The sequence below is a fragment of the Delphinus delphis genome, chromosome X (genome assembly GCF_949987515.2).
Source record: "Delphinus delphis chromosome X, mDelDel1.2, whole genome shotgun sequence".
Taxonomy (NCBI): domain Eukaryota; kingdom Metazoa; phylum Chordata; class Mammalia; order Artiodactyla; family Delphinidae; genus Delphinus; species Delphinus delphis.
The window spans coordinates 109,842,904-109,864,045 of NC_082704.1; the positions used below are offsets into that span (position 1 = coordinate 109,842,904).

Genomic DNA, 21,142 nt, shown 5'->3' on the forward strand with positions numbered 1-21,142 from the left:
TTTAACCTCACGCCTCACACACTCTCTGGCTTTCACTGTAAAGAGCAAATTCTGGGATAATGGTTCTCCCACGATTTCCACGAGGCACCCTAGTTCACTAGAAAGCCCCTTCCGTTTGGAACCTTTCGCTGCTTCTGGATTTTGATGCAACACCCAAGTTCAGGTGGAAGGACAGAGAGTGCTGACCCACTTTTAGAAATGACTCGGAGCTTGGGAACAACACAGCCTCCTTCCTTCTGGATGGAAGTCACACCCGTAACGAAACTTGCCCAGAGGTACAGAGGAGAGAAGCCCCTTCCCACATAGCTGTCTCCTCAGTGCGCTCAAATACAAGCTCACGTCACGAGTAAGTTATGATGATTCAAAAAATGTTCATGTGGATTGATATCTTCTGAGGGAAAGTGAAACTCAGCTGATCAGGATTTATTTAAACAACTAACATCATCTCCCCTCCCCCAATGAAGCTTTTATGATACTGAAATTCATCGGAAATGTGGGCTGAGGAGCAGATTGCCGTAATTTTCATAACAAGAGGAAAACTGTTTAAATATTCATAAATGAAGTGCTCTGAGGTATTTCCAGCTCCCCACATCTGGAGTTCCCCTCTTTCTTACTACAGTTGATGCAGATGATTTGTGGCCTCGGTGGGATAGAGAAATAGCCCAGAGAAATGATTATTTAGCATCTTCTTGAACAAACAGTTCAGTCTTAGAGATTCAGAGGACCAGTTGAGCAGGTGGGTTGGGGAAAAAATAGTCCTTGACAGAATGTGTACAAAGGCAGGTCAGGCTTCTGAATAAATGATGGCTGGGGGGCAAAGGCTAAACTTTCTCTGTTTAACCTCCCCTCACATTATCACCAGACACTTGTACCACCTTTCTGATCACTTTGTCCCTTGACTTGCTTCTTAGGAGCTGTCCCCTGTGATGGTGACACATAGTGCCTTGTGGCTATCATTGATCCCTCGTGGAGGGGGCTGTGTCTTCTACCTGACATCCCCACCATCCAGTCCGGAAAAGTGCCATGGACTCAGTGGGCACTGGCGACAGTGGTGGTTGGGCAGATGGAGAATTAGAAATGGTTTCAATTTACCAGGCTGTCTATCTAACAGAGTCTTGTAAAAGCAGTGTAGAAGCCACGGGTCTCCTTTCCCAAGTTCACAGTCACCGGGAAGAAAAGAACACATTTGTTGACCCTCGAGCTTATTCCGGATTTCTGGAGGGTCGCCAGTGGTTGCTCTGTGGGGCTTGACAGACCCTTGTTCTTTGTAGCCACTGTCCCAGGCCAGTCAGCCCAAGAGCGCCAGGGACAAACTAGGCTAGTCTGACAAAGTCAAGTTTATGGGCTCATTGCAACGAGGAGACTGCCCAGGAGGACCTGTGGAGCATCGCACCAAACAAAAGAAAACTGAGCAGTTACAGATTTGGAGGAGAAATGGAAGTGAGTGAAATGTAAACGAAGCAGCAGTGTTTTGATAGGCCCCAAGCAAAACAGGGCTGTGTGAGTCGGGCCACATCAGGCCTCTCTGTGAGCTGGACCACCACCAAGTTAAGATAGACGTGCAGGGCTGTGTCCAGAACCCCTTACATGAGGCCCTGCACTTGTGTGGGGATTCAAGGCTTCTCTGTGTCTCAGTGACTTGTTTCTTTCAGCCAAGGGTGAAACATTTCATTCTTACTAATACAGTATAAAAAAGCAAAGTTTCTGATAGTCTGTGGTCTTAGAGGACAGACTTTCTCAGAGAGTAAGAAAGCAGTCGTCGCTCAGAGAAGGGTTGTTAGGACCCTTTCCAGCTGTAGTGTGTGTGCTTGGGAGAAATGCTATTTCCGGTTCATTCTGCAGCTGGCTCTATCTGCGTTTGTATCCGCATTTGCAGATTTTTACTTTCTCAGTCTGAGCTAATTTTTGCTTTGTCACCACATGTTTGAATAGGAGAAAAAAGGGTCAACTCCCTTATGTTGGGATTTTTATCAGCCTTACCTAGGGACTCTTTTAATCTATTTTGCCAGGATAGGTGTTTTTTGCTCACTTATCTTCTCCAAAGCTCACTCACCCTCAGACCTGGGAATTTGGGCACATCCAATAGGAAACATGTTTCCTACCCAGCCCTTTAGCGCCTCCCGCACCTGTTATGTACTAAAGCCCTCAGGCTCGGTGTCTCAGGTCCCCACTGTCCCTAGGATGCACCTTTCATCGAGTGCCCCCAGCACAGACCTTGCTGTCTGGATTCAGAGTGAGGGGTCCTTCTGCGAGGGTGCCCAGCCTACCCATGCTGCAGATGACCTGGATTTCAAATACAGCCCGCTTGCAGGAAAAAAGTGAGCTCCCTTTCTGCTATCCTGGTGGATTTCCTTCCTTCCAAAGACTCAGCGCTTCTCCCCATCTGAGCAGGAGAAGGTGCCATTGAGACGAGCCATGATCTACTCCATACTAGAGAACAGGAAAGCTTCCCTTGCTTCTCAGATTTTGATTTCTTCAAAAAAAGATTGTTTTCTCTTTTTAAAGTGAGAGAATAGAAAGTGGCATAACTCGTAGCTGTGAAGTAATTTGAAAGTCATATTCCCAGCAACATCCAAGACCAGAGGGGTCACAGTCAGCTTTCTTGTGGAGGAAGGCGTTTTGTGAAGACCGGAGTTGACAATGTAGTGACGAATGCATTGTGTTTTGTTTCCCTGTCTGAGTTTAGGTAGAGACCAGGCTTTCTCCACATTGGCCCTGTTAACATTTGGACCAGATCATTCTTTGTTGGGGTGCTGTCCTGTGTCCATTGTAGGATGTTTAGCAGCTCCCTGGCCTCTACCCACTAGATGTCAATTATACTTATTACTGCCTCCCCCCTGGTTGTGACAACCATAAATGTCTCCAGGCATTGCCAGTGTCTCCTGGGAAGCCAAGTCACAGCAGCTGCGAACCACTGGTGTAGACTGTCGTACGCCCCAGGAGGGCACTCCTATATCTCTGCTGCCGGGCGCACACTGGACACTTAGTTAATATTTATTGCACAAATGTATTCATCTCACCCCTCCCCACGAGCCCTGGATCCTCAGACTGACGCAGAACTGCATTTCTCACTTAAATCTCTCATACGGCACAGACAGCCTCGGCACTGCCGCCACGCTGGCCCACCCTCCAGGTCCCCACGGTTGTTTTGCTCCTTCCTGGCATTGACATTTTGCTAATACCCATGGCTAGATCAGTGTGGTCCCCAGACCAGCAGCGTCAGCATCCCCTGGGTTAGAGATGCAAATCCCCAGGCCCTGCTCCAGCCCTATGGAATCGGAAACCCTGGGGTTTCTGTTTGTACACGTCCTCCACCTGATGCCAATGCCCACTCAAGCATGAGGACCACTAACCTAGACTCGTGTTTCTTAAGCATCCCTGCTGATGAGAATCACCCGGGGTTGGGGGACGTGGTGCTGGTTGAGCTGCTGGATTCCTGGTCCCACCTCAGAATCCCTAGGGAAGGGATCTGGGAAGGCATAGAAGAAACAGGTGCCCTACATCATTCTTGTCATCGGGAATGGTTGAGAAACACCCCTCCTCTTCCTCCTCTGGTCAAAGTCCTAGAACATTGTCCAGGCAGGGGCCAGTGCCGTTTTGCTCTTCCCAGAAGGGACCCTGAGTCTCTCCTTTGGGAAGTGGTTTCCCCATTTCGGAATCTCTGAGGCTTTAAGGCAAACACATCACTCTCATTCTCTCCTCACTGCTGCCTTGTCCAGAGCTCTGTGTATACATGCCTTATTTCCTCTCCTTGATTATAAGCTCCCTGGGAACCAGATAACTAGTCTTATTTAACTTATTCTCTTTTCCCCAGAACATGATAGATGTCAACACCCTTACTGCAATTCCAAAATACAAAAAGCTCCCGAAAACCAAAAGGTTTTATCACTCCTTGGGTGAGAAAACTTGTCCTGGACTAATGCGCATTTAGGTATAGTCTTTATTTATCCCACTCGGGGTGACGAATCATCCATTTGCTGCAAAATTTTAATGTATTTGATGGTTGGGTGCAGCCCCAGACTCCAGCTGGGGATGTTACATATTATATGGCATGTGCAATGTATTTCCTTTCTAAAATCTGAAAAATTCTGTCCCCAGGGCTTCTGGATAAGGGCTTATGAACCAGTAGTGTCTCTGATAATATTTGTCAGTTTCATGAAAGAATTTTCAGATTTTGATGTTGGTGAAAGTAGACACCACTGAGCTTGATGTGTTTGTTCTGGTGTCCCAAAGGAAAAGAAAATTGTCAATTCCAGGCATGACCTGGTACTTTCCATCCCTGCTGAAAGCTCTGGAAGGCTTCCTACCAGACTTTGTGACACATGGGGTTTTGATCTTCATGTCCTAAATTGAGCCCAGAGAATTGTTCTAAATTTAATGTTATTTTCTTGGTGTGTGTTTATATGTTCTCTTTGCTGATATGTTTATTCTGTTTCTTCTGCTTTTTTTTTTTTTAAGGTGAGGGTATTTGCTTAAGTTTGTTTGTTTGTTGTATGAGTAGATTATAGAGCCAGCTGAAGGGTGTCTTCGGATGTGGTCATGTGATTTCAATTCTGTGAACAATCTGTTTTTAATCTCATGTAAATTTCTAGACATTTAGAGATTGACATAATGGGTTTTTTGTTTTTTTGTGTTTTTTTTTTGGAGGTGGTATGAATCATGACTGGACTTCTTGGTGTATCTTAAAATTTGAATGCCAATCATCACTTAGTAAGGGTCTCTTGATTGGGAACTGGGCAAGAGATTCAGGGTTCTGAATCTGATTTTGTACACCACATTTTCTCTGCACCTTTGAACGTGTCTATGTTTTTGTTTTCCTTTTTCTAGAAAGACAGAGTCATTGCTTTTTTATCAGATTCTTAAGGGACTCTAAGACAAAAAAGCTTAAGAACTGACTTAAGGTTCCAGTCTTACGCTAATTTATTAGTATTTTTAAATCTTTCTAAAGAAAAAATAGAGACAAAATCATCTTAATTACTGGATAAATTGTGCCTTTATTTCTTTATGTGTCTGTGTGTATTCATTCCTGTTTGATCTTGGACTAATTAAATCCATCTAATTGATGAATAGATGGAAAATGACTGCCTCCAAAAATTAGCTTCAGTCCTTTCCTCTCTACCTCTGTCTGCTATTCATTTAAAATTTATAATCTTCGCACGTTCAAAAAGGATTTGGAATTATACTCTTCTTTCAAGACATATCAAATGCCTCCTCTTTTGTGATCTCTCTCCTGCATGCAGTCTTGCCTTTCTCTGAAACACCATGACAATCTTCAGTCATAGTGAGTTGATGCTTATTCGTGTACTTGTCTTTTCTTACTGTCGTTCTTCTCCCCTCGCCTTTCTCCAGGCATTAGGTTGTCACTTCCGTGCGAGGGTGGGAGGGCGTGGTTGGACTGACCTGTATATCACAGGCCCAGGAACTGACAATATCTTTTTCATGGTGGTGACTCAATAAATATTTGAATTAAAGTGGGGAACATCTTCGTTCCATATACTATAAAGTTAAAATCGTATTTTCAGAGTTCATAAAGTTTTTTGCATTTGAATTTTTTTTGAGTATCTTAAAACCATTGGAACATCCAAACCAACATAATGTTCTTATTTTCCAATACTGCTGAATTAGGGCCCGAATGCCTCAGAAGTAAAAACAAATTCTTATTTTCAAATATATCATAATAACTTAACATGTGAGGCAAAGGGTTGCCATATTTGGTCAGAAGTGTTCTGAGTTACGGTGCTCATGACTAGAGCTCTGAACTGTCAGAGCTGGCGAGGACGAAGGTATAGCCCAGTGTGCTCCTTGACGCCTCCAGCATTTCACTGGGATGTTTCTGGGGACCTGGGTGGGAGATGGACCAGCCCCACTCTCTGATTTAACCAGACAGCTCTGTTTTTAGTTGTTTTATACTGGAGCTCTGGAATAAGTTTAAATTTCCTGAAAGTGTCCTGCTAAAGTTAACCAAACTCTCCTCTTGGCGCTCCTTGGCCGGCCTCACTTTTACACGTGAGGACATGAGGTCCAGAGCTACGGTGTGATTGCCTCAGGTTGTGTGCTTGGGAAAGATCGGGGGGACCAAACCCAGTCTTGACTCTCCTGACTTCTAGCCCAGAATCTTCTCTTCCTACTTTGCTCTCCCACAGATTTTCCTCTACTTTTTAGGTGTTGCTAGAGGATGATAAGAAACATTGAGTGGGAGCTATGTCAGGTTCTGGGGAAACAAAGAGGGGCGAGGTATGGCATGGGAACCTGCTTTGCAGAGAGAGGTAGTTGATGGTAGCCACTGGCACCTTTATCTCCTCCTTTTATCTAAAATTGGTAGTTTTGTGTCTAAGGCCTCACATATAAAACAGCAGAGCTACATGGTGGAAGTGTTCTAACACTGGGTTATGGTGATGGCCACACAACTATATAAATGTATTAAAACTCTTCAAACTGTACAACTAAAATATGTGAATTTTATAGTATATAAATCATACATCATTAAAGCTGTTTTTTTAAAAAGACAGAGGGACACCTACCCTCCTTTAGCTTATAGGAAAACTGTGGGCATAAAACAAAATGGCCCTGTGAAACATTTTAAAGGCATGTTAGTACTTTCTTGTAAATGTTTTCTATGTCGGTTACAAGTCAATTCCATAGTCATTTACGAACCTCCTACTAGGAGGCCAGGTCTTAAGGTAGCAAGGGAAGAGTTGGGGGAAAAGGGAATGACAAAGATACATGGCAAGAAGATTTGGTGGGGGAGGCAGATTATAGTGGAGTGTTTCAGAGGAGGTTACTGGAAGTGTCCTCTTTCTTCTACTGAGTCCCTTCATGTTAGGGAACCTTCATGTGAGGGACGGCTTTGAGTGATAAATACCTACCTGACCACAAAGTAATGGTAAGCAATAGAGTTATATTAAGTCAGATAACAGGAGATCCAGAGACAGGTGCCCTGAAGTTGGTTAATTCAACAGACATCTCAACAATGTCAGGGCTTAGGGTCACCTCCCCTTTGATTTTTTTTGGCTTTCCTTTCATGGGTGAAATGTGGCTGCAACAGCACCAAACTGTGTACTATCTTCCAACAAGGATGAAACAGTGTTAAAAGCAAAAAGGCAGGGGCAACTATTTTCCTCATGTATCTTTTTTTTTTTCTGGGAACAAAATCTAACTGCCCCCCCAGCACATTTCCTCTCACGTCTCATTGGCTGGAAGTGGATCACATGCTCACGCCTCAACCAATCACCAACAAAGGGGAGAGAAATTAATATTATTTGCCTAAGAAGACGTAAATTTGCCATTTCTCTGAAGAAGACATACAGATGGCCAACAGGCACATGAAAAGATGCTCAATATCACTAATTATTAGAGAAATGCAAATCAAAACTACAATGAGGTATCACCTCACACCAGTCAGAATGGCCATCATTAAAAAGCCTACAAATAACAAATGCTGGAGAGGGTGTGCAGAAAAGGGAACCCTCCTACACTGTTGGTGGGAATGTAAATTGGTACAGCCACTATGGAGAACAGTATGGGGGTTCCTTAAAACACTAAAAATAGAGTTACCGTATGATCCTGCAATCTCACTCTTGGGCATATATCGAAGAAAACTCTTAATTCGAAAAGATACGTGTGCCCCAATGTTCATAGCAGCACTATTTACAATAGCCAAGACATGGAAGCAACCTAAATGTCCATCGACAGAGGAATGGATAAAGAAGATGTGGCACGTACATACAAGGGAATATTACTCAGCCATTAAAGAAATGAAATAATGCCATTTGCAGCAACATGGATGGACCTAGAGATTGTCATATTAAGTGAAGTAAGTGAGACAAAGACAAATATCATATGATATCACTTATATGTGGAATCTAAAAAAATGGTACAAATGAACTTATTTACAAAACAGAAATAGACTCACAGACATAGAAAACAAACTTATGGTTCTGAAAGGGGATGGTGGGGGTGGGGGAGATAAATTGGGAGTTTGGGATTAACATATACACCCTACTACATATAACATAGATAACCAACAAGGGCCTACTGTATAGCACAGGGAACTATGTTCAATATCTTGTAATAACCTATATGGGAAAAGAATCTGAAAAAGAATGTGCGTGTGTGTGTGTGTGTGTGTGTGTGTGTGTGTGTGTGTGTGTGTGTACCTGAATCACTTTGCTGTCTACCTGAAACTACCACAACATTGTAAATTAACTATACTTCAATTTTTTAAATGATTATAAAAATTATTATTTGCCTAGATGTACTTGACTCATCCCTAGGGCTGTGGGAGTGTTCCCTATTCCTGAGTATAATGGCTGAGCAAATTAGGATTCTATGAACTGGGAGGGGAATGGGGAATGGTGGCCGGGAAGTTAACCAACAATGTCTACCACACTTAATTGACTTTTTTTTTAAACATCTTTATTGGAGTATAATTTTGCTTTACAATGGTGTGTTAGTTTCTGCTTCATAACAAAGTGAATCAGTTATATATATACATATGTCCCCATATCTCTTCCCTCTTGCATCTCCCTCCCTCCCACCCTCCCTATCCCACCCCTCTAGGTGGTCACAAAGCACCGAGCTGATCTCCCTGTGCTGTGCGGCTGCTTCCCACTAGCTATCGGTTTTACATTTGGTAGTGTATATATGTCCATGCCACTCTCTGACTTCGTCCCAGCTTACCCTTCCCCCTCCCCGTGTCCTCAAGTCCATTCTCTATGTAATTGACTTTTTTTGATGGAAAGGAATAAAAACATGACTTGTTCCTCTTCTTTGTTGGCCATGGATGTCTTATCTTCTGTGTAAAACGTTTCCATGATTTTGATCCAACAAATTATTCTTAAAGCCAGGACTCTGCAGGGCAGTTCTTCAATAATTTATTTCAGTGTTGCTGTAAGTTTTGAGGTTGGGTAGTCATATTTCACTAGCACAGTCAGTAGGAAAATTGGTAAGGAGCTGTCATTATCCAATTTAAAGATGCTTAACTTTTTCCCTCCCTTTAGAACATTTGGGCCAATTCAGAGTTTGGGAGGTTTGCTGTAACGAATTTAAGAGGGATGGAACTATGTGGGCTTAGGAATATATGGGCGGATTGGTATTGCTGGGATTTAGAACTAGTGCCTCTTAGCATGAGTTAAGGAGCAAAAGGCATCAGCTTCCCAGAGTACCTAAGACAGAAGGTTTCCAGCACTAGGATAGGGGGTGTAACTGATATCTTCAAGCCATTGGACAGAAAGCAAAAGCATCTGTAAACAAAGTAAGTCCCTCTCTTTCCCTCTCCCCTTTCGTCTCTCCTCCCCTCCCTATTCTCTGTCATATCCCAACGCTAGACCACAGTGTGTCTGTGTTATAGACTTTTTATTGCATTGATTTTATATATCACTCTCTTTGATTGATGTGACATTAACCATAATAAAAAGAATCCCACATTTTAGTGATAAAAATTATTCTAGGAACACTGTAATTGATACTTATGTATATAGCTCTAGGCTGTAATCTGTCTGCAGGAACGGCCTAATCGTTGGGCAATATTTAACGCCGTTCAAAGCCATTAGGGTTGTTGACTTTGATGCAGACTAATAAATACCTGTCCAGGTAGATACTAATTCTCTTGAATTTTTCTTTCCACCTTCTGTCCTGTGTCATTAAACCTGTTCTCTAAGTCTTAGTTTCCCAAATACCTTACCAATGTTTTCAGTGTCTTCTAAACAGGTGCTTTTGTGTACATAGAGAAGGTTTTAATATCAGGTAGCCTTTCAAAAGCATATAATTCAGGGCATATTTGAATGGATTTTGAGTGGCCTTAGTGTTTTTCTCTCTTTGGTGAAAGCTGGTGCATTTCCTTGCTGATGAACAGTCGTAGGTTCCTGAGTAGGCAGGTTCCCACAGAGAGACCATGGGACATATTTGAAAAGTTCGCCCCCCTGACACGCGTGCGAAGAGCATTTGGTCAGTATTTGTTGGCCATTTGTGGTTGACACATGTTCACATACAATTCCATTGACATCTGTCTCTTAAGATGGACCGTAATGGAGCCTTTCTCATTGTTTTGAGTGCCGTGTCAGCTTTGTAACATACAGATACCCTGTTTCTGATTCAGTGATGTGTGGAAGAAGACAGGGCAAAACTTAAGCTTTTTGCTCTTTGTAGATTATGTCTACTTATGCATTCACCTGAAGAATATATAAAATGGTATGTAAATGCCACGGAGCGGCTGGGCCCATGAGCCACAACTACGGAGCCTGCACGTCTGGAGCCTGTGCTCCGCAACAAGGGAGGCCGCGATAGTGAGAGGCCCGTGCACCGCAATGAAGAGTGGCCCCCACTTGCCACAACTAGAGAAAGCCCTCACACAGAAACGAAGACCCAACACAGCCAAAAATAAATATAAAAATAAATAAATTAATTTTTTTAAAAAAGACCTAAAGAAGAAATACATGGCAAATATCTTTTAAAAAAATGGTATGTAAAATAAAGAGTATTCAAAAATACACATTTATTTTCTGAGACCAAGGAAACCTATTTTGCTGTTCTGCCTGAGAGAAGCAAAGCAGTCATTTGCTTTCATGATGTCATGTGATTTTTGAGGGAAAAATGAGAATAAATATGCATGAACCAAAAATGAGCAATCTTGGGTAGTTTTCCGAGGGTGACCCTGCTTTCTTTACGCGGTAGTTGTGTTCTTTCTGTTAAGCGTGCTTTTCTCTGAAGTTAATGTAACATATCCTCCTGGGCCAGCTCATTAGATAAAGCATTTTAAGGGTTGTGTTTTCTTTTCTTCTTACAGCCAAGGATTACTGCAAAGTAATATTTCCATATGAGGCACAGAACGACGATGAATTGACAATCAAAGAAGGAGATATAGTCACTCTCATCAATAAGGTAAACAAAGGTTCCCTCCTGCCTTCTAAACTATGAACCGCTTTGAGGTGTTGACTGGATAGTACGCGCTTATATTTTAACCCTTGAAGCAGTTAATTGTCATGATCCTGCATTCCCAAGGAAGAATCTTACATCTTTCCTCTCAATCAGGCTAAGGCAAATGTAGCCAGGTGAATGAATGAACTTGAAACTCCAGTAGATTCCGTTTGCCTTGGAGCCAGCTGCAGATTTGCATGGCCCTGTCCCAGAAGGGCTAACCCGGAAGGCGGAAGGCGGCCTGCTTGGTCAGAGAGCCCGCCCTCCACAGCAGCCCTGGCTGCAAAGCTCTGTGCCATGAGGTATCCAAGGAGGCGCTTCCAAAAGGCGAGGTCGTACATCACAGGCAGAAAAGGCTTAAAGAATGTTTACTGTACAGATCAAAGACAGGTAGCATGCCTGAGAGAAACTTGCCCGTCTTGCTGGGGCTGAGAAGCTCGGATGATTTTATTATCACTACAGGCAGTGATTTTAGGCTACGTCTGTATGAAGTGATGCAGCTTAACAGGGCCTGGACCATGTACTGTGTATGCTTGCGTGCAATGGTACTCACCAAGTGGGTGGTTGAAAGATCCATGGTTTAAGTAATTCCTGGAATATATGGCCTTTTCTCTGAAGTATAGGGTTTTTGTGATGGTTGACTACGACAAAAAGCTGAGCAGTCTTTAGGATGTATAAGGTGCTTTTAGTCTTGTATCCAGGTAAACGGCAAGCAATGTGGAATTCCCTTAGCACGGGCGTGACTGGAGGATCACGTGGCTGCCTGTGTTCATGCGGGGCTGGACAGCATTGACAGGGTGGAGGGTGCAGGGAAAGGGGAAAGAGAACAGGGGCTTAGGGTGGGAAGCAGGCCCTGGGTCCTGTTGTCTCTGGCCGTTACTGAGAGGCAAGGGACCATGGTGTTGCCCATCCCCCATTCCCCGGCCCCGAGTGTGTCCATAAGTGATTGGTAGGATTTCCCTTTATGACCTTATAATCAAGGACAGTTACCTTTAAGAAATGGCTATGGAGGTTGTGTGTTTTCAGAGCCTGAGCCATAGATGCCAGGGAATGCGTGACCCCAGAGGTTAAGGAGATTGCCAAAGGTCAGATTATTTTAGGGAGAAAGCTTGGCGCTCTCACCCTCTCCATCGAAAGTGGTGTGCTGGACAATGCTAGGGTGACTTTCTGGACTAGTACACTATTCCCTGCTTTGCTGATGGCCCCAGAACTCATCCATCTTTTCACCTGTAAAATATTCTCCCATGAACTTATTTCAGTACATCTCTGTAGGTGTTGAATGTGGCCGGAGGAAATCAGAGGAGGGGAAACGCTGCCCTTCTCGTGCTTTTCAGCTGAGGATGCAAAGCGGTTCTTTCTTTGCCACCCTTCCCCTTGTCCTGCGGGCGGGCCTCCTCCGGGATGCTTTCCTAGGCACGGTGCATTTCCTATTTTAAATCAGACCCTTAACCAAATACATGAAATGGCTGTGAAGCATGATAAAAATACTCTGATAACTGGCACAGAGACTTGGTTCTACTACCACAGGGGAAGGGGTAGAGCACTTTTCCCCGTGATGATATAGTGACCAGAGGATTAAACAGCTGCCACTCTTTGTAATGGGGGGGGCTCATTTTCCTGTTTTTGTTTGGGGGAGCACCCTCTTTTCAGTTGAAAACCGGATGTACAATAACATTTACTAAGGTTTGGGGGAAAGAAAAGCCCACCACGGATGGTCTCTTGTCTGAACACATGTATTTCTACCTTAACATCTTATATTCCAGTCCTTGTCATTTGATTATATACGATGAGAACACGTTCATTCTGATGATGTCATTCCTCCCTGCCAGGCTGACATCCAGTCCAATAAAAGGAATTGAAGTTTCTTGAAGAGCTTATTTAGTCAGAGAGGGACTCTCTCCCGGTCCTATCTACACAGTAGGGAGAAAGGAACGGGGCGGAGGTGGAAGGCTGCTTTCAGGAGTGTCCTGAGGGTTGCATCTGATTTCCCCAGTTCCACAGCTGAATGTGTTTAGAAGCAGTCTGGACCTGTGAAGCAGCTTACAGATATCACAATTACACTTGCAAAGCGAGCACTTGGCACCCTCCCTGTCCCCTTGGTCCCTTGTCCTGGCTCGCACACTAATTGTGCTGCTCGGGCCAGAGCGCCCGGGTGGCTCATCTTGGCACTTGCTCCTCCTGGTCTCACCCTGCCCCCACCCCCAAGCCCAGCAGCGCCAGCCCCCGAGGATCCTGCCTTCCTGCCTCCCTGCCACTTCTGTCCCTGGCAGAGCCAGGCCCTGGTCTGCACCTCCAGGGCCTCATCCCTCCTCCTTTCTCCAGCACCTTCCACAGAGCATGCTCCACAGGAGAGCCCTGGGCTGACCAATGGAGGGATGCTTTCCCCAGCTCCAGTTTCCACCTGCTGCATCCCTATCGCCCTAGCCCCTGCCTTTTAACATCCCATAACAGCCTCTGCTCGTGTAACCTCTCTGTTCCAGCGAAGGGCTTTGGTAACTTTCTCTCCTTCATTGTAAGATTGGGCTAGATATCCGGCCACGTGGTCTGGCCACAGACCCTAAAGCCGACCTCACAGGGCAGCCGTGAGGATGTACTAAGATGCTGTGTATAAGTGCCTCTCGCAGGGAGGGGTCCATCACTGGTACCTGTAATCCTAGGAATTGTCAGTTCATCTCCGCTCTTTCTCTGACCTCAGAAATGGGAATGCAGGGGCTCTTGTGGCTGGGCCCAGTCTATAGCTGGGGCTGGAATGCTGTGATATCAAGTAGGTAACAGTGGTAAAAAATATATATACCTAAAATAGGTAAGAATTTGCAGTGGGTAAGAATTCACAATGGGTGAGATTTCAGCAAGAATTTGGAAAGAAAACATGCCATAAATATTTTGCCTGCTGAGGGTGGGAAGGATGGAATCTGAGTCTGTCAAACCCTGCTTTATAGAAAAGTCTTACTCTTGCTCTGAGTGTAGGTATCGCCCAGAAGTTCATTTAGATGACTGTGTGCTTTTCCTATTGCAGAGTGAATAGTTTCGCCACAATTTGTTTAATATGCACTTTGATATGCCTCTTTATTGTATTATGAGTTGAGATGAAATAGCTCTTCTCTAAATTTGATGGCTTTTGCTGTAGACGTTCTTGATTTACCCCCAAATTCTGGTGGTGGTTTCATTTTATAATCATTTAAGGTGGTTTCCCTTTGCCCTGCTTCTGTGAGCTGTGGCAGGAGTCATAGGGCAGACGTTGCCCTCATTGTTAGCCCTAGATTGTCACTTCATATAGCTTTCTAGAAAATGAGTCATACACCTTTAGTGGGTGCCTATACGCCCTCCTCGGTTCCTGAAATAATGCACAAAGGCCCGAACTATTTGTGTGTGTCCCTGGAAACTAGGATGAAATGTGGCAACCCGAATGGTTTCTTTTTTAGTTTATTTATAAAATAGAATTCTTGTGGATTTGGGAACATGTCCACGGGTACAGAACACACCTGTGTTTAGCTTTTATTTCCAGTCACTCAAAAATAGCTCCTTAAAAAAATTAAAATAGCTCCTTCGTCTGTGTTCCTGCCACCCCCATCCCTGCCTTCCTGATTTGTGCTCAGAGCGTGGTTGAAAGGGTTCAGAAGCCTCTGGGTCTCGTTTCCAACCTGAGAAGCTCCCTGGAGAAGGGGTCAGGCGAGGCTCTACTGTGAAGCATGCGCCTTGCCCTGACCACTGCCGCTTGGGGCAGAGCGAGCCCAGCTGTGCAGAGGGACGATGTCCCTGCCCTTGGCCAACAGCCTCCTGGCCTCAGAGCAATGGCCCTTTCCTCCCAGCCCCCGGTAACCTAGGAGGAAGGGCTTCTCACGTGACCCCTCTGTAAACAAAGATCTTCGGGTATTTCTTATCAGAAGGCTCCCCTGAGTGGCTGTGTCTTTGACCCGTTACAAAGCAAACAGAAACCCCCTTTCTTCATGGTTATAAAGTCTATTTGACAACATCAAGGTAAACACAGAGAAAGGTAATGTTATTGACTAAAGTCACGGTGTGGTGGAGTCGGAAGGAAGGAGAAGGGGACAGCATTGATGTTCGGGGGAGAAAACCGATATATGCGCCTCTCAAGAAAGAGGGAACCCAGTGGAGTAGCTAAAGGTAGACGGTCACCACTACGAAAAAATACCAACTAGGAATTTCGCCTTTTCTTGGGGATGTATCAAACCAGGGACCCCAAATGTCTGAGCTAGACCTGCTGCTGTGAGGGCAGAGTTAGGACTGATTCTAACTCACCAGCTTCCTCCAGCTCTCCCTCAACGTGTTTTCCTCCCTCCTTTCCCAGACAGTGGTTGAGCATTTAACTTAATAGTAATAGCTCCGGGCTTCCCTGGTGGCGCAGTGGTTAAGAATCCGCCTGCCAGTGGAGGGGACACGGGTTCGAGCCCTGGTGCCGGAAGATCCCACATGCCGCGGAGCAACTAAGCCCATGCGCCACAACTACTGAGCCTGTGCTCTAGAGCCCGCAAGCCACAACTACTGAGCCCGCGAGCCACAACTACTGAGCCCGCGCGCCTAGAGCCCGCGCTCTGCAACAAGAGAAGCTACTGCAATGAGAAGCCCGCGCACCACAACAAAGACCCAACGCAGCCAAAAATAAATAAATTAAATAAAATAAACTTAAAAAAAAATCTGAATCATGAACAAAAAATAGTAATAGCTCCTGCAGGACCAGAGCTTCCCAGCGCAGGACCCTTCTGGGCAACTGGCAGCAAGAGTCCGGGACCCCTCAGCACCCCACCTTTTCATGCATGCTCACAGCAGCCCTGGGAGCTAGGCGGGACCATGGTGTTCTGTCCAGATGGCAAAGGAGGAAGAGGCCCAGAGCACGGAAGTGACTTTCCCAAGGGCCTCACAGTAATCAGTGGCCGAGCCAGGGCAGGGTCTCCTGACCCTGAACGTGGGAGCTGGCAGGGCGGGATTGCTCTGTTTCCTGTGGGGCTGTGGATGTTTGCGGTAGGTGCGGCTCAGTCACTCCCTGAGGTGACTCTTGTCTACTTATTGACTCACGCTCTGTTACCAGGTATATCTAGGGCAGGTGCCTGTGCAATTTTCTTTTTAAATTAATGACATTATCATTATTTTATTAGGAAAACAGTATTACCACGCCATTCCCCCATCCATCTGTTTCCGACATTTTTGTGTCCATGTCTCTGACCTCGTAGGGTCAGGAGCATGCAGGACTTTCTGATTCCATTGTCACATCTACAGAAATGGATTGGTAGTGCAGAGGACATGACGAGCTCAGCTCAGGGCTAACGTTGCTTCTTTTTGGGCCTAAAGCCCTCCTCTCCCACTTCTTTCTTCCCACGCCCACAGCCTACTTTGCTTTCCTCTGTTCTTCCGGACCCAGGTTAGTTTTCTGCTTGCTGTCACCATTGAAAGAGGGGTGGGGGGAGAGGGAGAGAGGCGGGGGAGGGGGAGGGGGGAAAGAACAGAAAGAAAGAAAAGGCATCCCTAGCTCCTTCCTAAGTCATTCTGTGATGATATGTTCTTTTGTTTGTTCTAATGTTTATTTTCCCGTCCTGCCTCCCTCCCATTAATTTATTAATTGAAACATTTATTCACGAGAAAAATGTTTCCAGACTTCCTTGCTTCTCTCCCCACAGGAAAGTGGCTTTAGAAATCTCATGAAGGGTTCTCAGCTTGGTATAAGAAAGCCGATCAACTGTGTAGATTGCTGGCCTTGACCCTTTCTCTCTCAACTGCTGAAGCTTTTAGCAGAGCTAAAGTGTAGGATTAAATGTGGTTTCAGGGATGAGGAGTAAATTAGCAGGTGTCACCCTGAAAGTGATGACACACTGACAGAGCCATTAGAAGGACATGTTTTATGAGTGAATGAAGAAGTTTAAGTGTAGGTCTGGGATCATCTGGGTTTACACACATTTGAAAAATGTCAGCGTTCAGCAGATGAGTCATTTATGTCATAGGATGTATTTCTTGCAGTATAGCCCGTCTTGTTAGACTGCATATGTCCCTACTGGGGACAGCAGTCACAATATATCTCCTCCTCAGAGCATTAGAAATCCCAAGGAATACAGTTTGTTGCTGTTTTGTCTTCCTCTTTAAAGTAACCTGGACACCAGGACCGATGGGAAGATTCCTGACACCAGAAACACATTTGATCAAAACTCTTTCTCCTGGGACTTCCCTGGTGGTCCAGTGGTTAAGACTCCACCTTCCAATGCAGGGGTTGTGGGTTCCATCCCTGGTCAGGGAGCTAAGATCCCACATGCCTTCGGGGCCAAAAAACCAAAACAGAAAACAGAAGCACTATTGTAACAAATTCAGTAAAGACTTTAAAAATGGTCCACATCAAAAAATCTTTTTAAAAAACACAAAAAACCCAAACTCTTCCTCCTGAGCGTGTTTACCATCACATAGACACAGTTTTTAAATTAGATGAGGTTGGTGAAAGTAGGACTTGGCGGTGGGAGAACACTTCGCTTTAGTTTACCAGTAGACAGTCAAAACAGTGCCACCCAGAAATTTTGATGATTGTAGATTTCTCATAGACAGATGAGTTCGCAGTTGATGCAGATTCTCAACTTTACATGCCTCCTCAAATTATATAAAACTGTCTAAAGGGACCCTGTGTTCGTTCAGCCTAATTGTAATCTCTCTCCCAAGTGCTGTGCTTTAGTAGCAGGACATTAGTAATCCTTGCTACAGCATCCTGGGATGTTTTTCTCCTGCAACACACAGAAAACTCTGCAGGTGTCTTAAGGATTTAGAGAAACACTTTCTGTTTTCTCTCTTCACTCTTTCTATTTCTATTACTCTGAGAGGGCTGTTGTGAGGATTAAGTGAGACGTTGTGGCTGAAAGTGCTTTAGAAATTAAAAATTACAGCTATTGCTGTGATAAGTTATGATCGGAAGAAGAAAAGACAAATGCCCATTGACTGGGAGTTCTCTCTTGGTATATTGAACTCTCCTGAAATTAAGGTCAGTAGTTTCCCTGAAATGCCCCTGTATTATTTATTTTAACTTTTCTTAGGATGAAAGTAATTTATTATATTCAGTAGTTGTGTAGCCCCTGTCTTCTTAAAGTATCTCAAAGGTCTTACATTCACATTTGCATTTTATTAAAATATACTTTTCTGAGATGGCATGGGATGCACTTTTAAGTAATACTTTAAAATTAAGTAAGTAAAACTTACTCTTAGAGAATGAGAACAAAACAGATAAATACGAAGGAAAGTCAGAATCACCTGTGACTGCGTCACCGTCAGATACCTCTCTTAATATTTGAGCTGTGTTCTCCCAGACTTTATACACACACAGAGACACACACACACAATTACAGTTAAAAATAAAAATAAGGTCATATCATATACACTCTTTTGTTTACCCCCTTTGCCCCCAATATATCTTGCCTATCTTTGGCAGCACGGTTAAATGGTTCCTTAGCATCCCAATGTATGGAGTACCACGATCCTCTTTTATATTTGGCTTGTTTCTGGTTTTTCCCTATTTTACACCATGTTGCATGTAGTCATCACCTTGTTTGTAGATCTTCATGAACGTAATTATTTCTGCCACTTTCTGCTACTTGTGTAACCTTGGGCGGGCTGCTCATTCTCTCTGTGCCTTAGTTTGTTTCCACATCTGTGAAATGGGGATGATAACAGTACCTACCTCCTGGTGTTGTAAAGATTAAGTGAGTTAAAGGAGATAAAGCACTTGGAATGCCTGGCTCCTAGTAAGTTCTGTATAAATGTCAGCAGTTGTTATTATTTCCTGATGATCAATTGCTAAATGTATTGATGCCTCAGTGCCTTTTAAAGGCATTTAAGTGATGTTCTGAAAGATTGTGCCAATTTAGTCTCCCCCCAGGAGCCTATGAGAATGTTTCCCTATCCTTGTCATGCCTGGATATTATCATTCTTTCTAATCTCTGCTAATCTGATAGGCATTTGCATTTTTTTAAATGATTACTCAGGTTGAAAATGTTATGTGTCATTTTCCAATTGATTTTTATAAAAATACTTTATATTCATGACATTAACCTGTCATCTTTCACATTACAAATGTTTTTTCTCAGTTTATGACTCATAGAGATATTTAAGAAAATATCATTAAAAGTAAATACCTTTTAGACTTAAAATTTCCCCATTTTATAGTTAACTACATGGTGCAGTAAAATTCATCCTTTTAAGAATAGTTTTACTTAAGGCTTTTATATTTTAGTCCTAGTTCGAAAGGGTAGCTGGCTATTAAATGCATTCCTTTTCTGCCTTCCTCAGGGCTTTCAGAGTTTCTATTTAAAGCTTCTGTCCTTACAGTATTTTCTTTATAGCGGCATTCAGAGAACCCCCGAGATTTGGCGTGGATAAGGATCCTCATATCCTAGACCAGGGCTTCACAAACTTTCTCTGGAAAGGGTCAGAGAGAAAATATTTTATATTTTATGGACTATACAGTATCTATCTCAACTATACAAAAGCAGTCATAGGTGTAAATGAATGGGTGTGGCTGAGTTCCAATAAAGCTTTATTTATGGACACTTAAATTTGAATTTCCTGTAATTTTCATATTCTTTGAAATACTATTCTTTTGATTTTTAAAAACCATTTGAAAATGTAAAAACTATTCTTAGCTTGAGGTCTGTACAAAAATAGGTAGCAGGCCAGATTTAACCCATGGGATGTAGTTTGCTAGCCCTTGAAATAGAATGTCTAGAAACAGACCCATGAAAATATAGGCAATTAATTTTCAACAGAGGTGCAAAGAAGATTTAAGAAAGAAAGGATAATCTTTTCAAGAAATGGTGCTGGTACAATTGAACATACCTAGACAAAAAAAAAAAAAAAAAAAGCCCTAACCTAATCTAACACATTATGCAAAAATTAACTCAAAATGGACCACAGATCTGCATAGAGAAGATAAGACATTAAAAAGTTATTTATGAAAACAGGGCTTCCCTGGTGGCGCAGTGGTTGAGAGTCTGCCTGCCGATACAGGGGACATGGGTTCGTGCCCCGGTCCGGGAAGATCCCACATGGCCACTGAGCCTGCGCATCCGGAGCCGGTGCTCCGCCACGGGAGAGGCCACAACAGTGAGAGGCCCGCGTACCGCAAAAAAAAAAGTTACTATGAAAACATAGGAGAAGAGAGTTGTTATACAATCCATGAAAGAGAGAACTGCTGCAGTGGACTCTGGCAAAATTAAAAACTTTGCTCTGCAAAGATACTATTGAGAGAATGTTGTTTGTTGGTTGGTCTCTTTTTCTTACAAGGTCATCTGAGCCCCAGTGTTTAGTAAATAATTGCTTGATACGTAATTGCATGAATTTCAAGGACCTTGGTTTTGTTCTGAGTCTTCCTGGGAATATACTTTGTAAGACAAGACCATGAATCTCCCATAGCAGAGCCGTCCCCTGCACCCCACCTCTGTACCCCTGTGCCACTTTCTCCCCAGGGTGGCGAACGAGTGCAGCCATATTCCACTAGTCAGGCCTGGACTTAGATGAGCTGCCTGAGAACTGAGATTTGACCTGGGAATTATATTTTTTCACTCACTGCACAGGCCTAGAAGCTAAATTTGCTGTGTATAGAGAAAAAGACTCCAAACAAATTTTCATGCCAAGGAATAAGCTTTCCTAAAAGAAAGACTTAAAAGAAATGTAGATTTGTCTCGTAAGAAAGGGAGATGGAAGGCAAGAATTCACCAATAGCTGCTGCAGCTGGCTTGGATGTTCTTGACCTTCATAATGATCATGGCTATGCCCTTCACTTTTTATTCCTTCCTGATGCTTATTTGGGAAATGAAGATTCCTCCGCCCTCACCCTAACAGCCTTCTTTGTATCTCTTAGAGGTGGTGCAGGAGCTAAGAACAGCTCTTAAAACATAATGAAAGATGCTTTATCAATGCTACTGTGTTTGTAATGAAGCAAAATGATTTTGTATTATATCTACTATCCTTTTAATGGAAGAAAGGCATGTATTTGGATGCAGAATCAATATATTTCCCTAAACATAAATGAAAATGAAATCTCAGCTGTAGGATGGACAGCCTTGAGAGGTAAATTATGCCATTAGCCATAAGCTTTGGATGAGCTGAAGGCGCCATTAGAAACAGCTTCTAATATTTAGCATTAAGTGGTCCTTGCAGTGTAAATGACGTAACAAGTAGAAAATGAGAAGTTTCTATGAAAACATATTGTTACATAATTTCACATGCTTGATTATATTCAAATGGA

The 21,142-nt window shown here is 43.6% G+C and overlaps 1 protein-coding gene across 10 annotated transcripts in view; it reads left to right on the top strand.

Annotated features, from left to right (window-relative positions):
* Positions 1–21,142, top strand: part of SH3KBP1 (SH3 domain containing kinase binding protein 1) — a 344,807-nt gene that overhangs the window by 242,574 nt on the left and 81,091 nt on the right. For all 10 annotated transcript variants that reach the window (XM_060002844.1, XM_060002847.1, XM_060002846.1 and 7 more), the window contains one exon: positions 10,784–10,878. In XM_060002844.1, the coding sequence (XP_059858827.1) occupies positions 10,784–10,878 (95 nt within the window). The remainder of the gene's footprint in view (positions 1–10,783; positions 10,879–21,142) is intronic.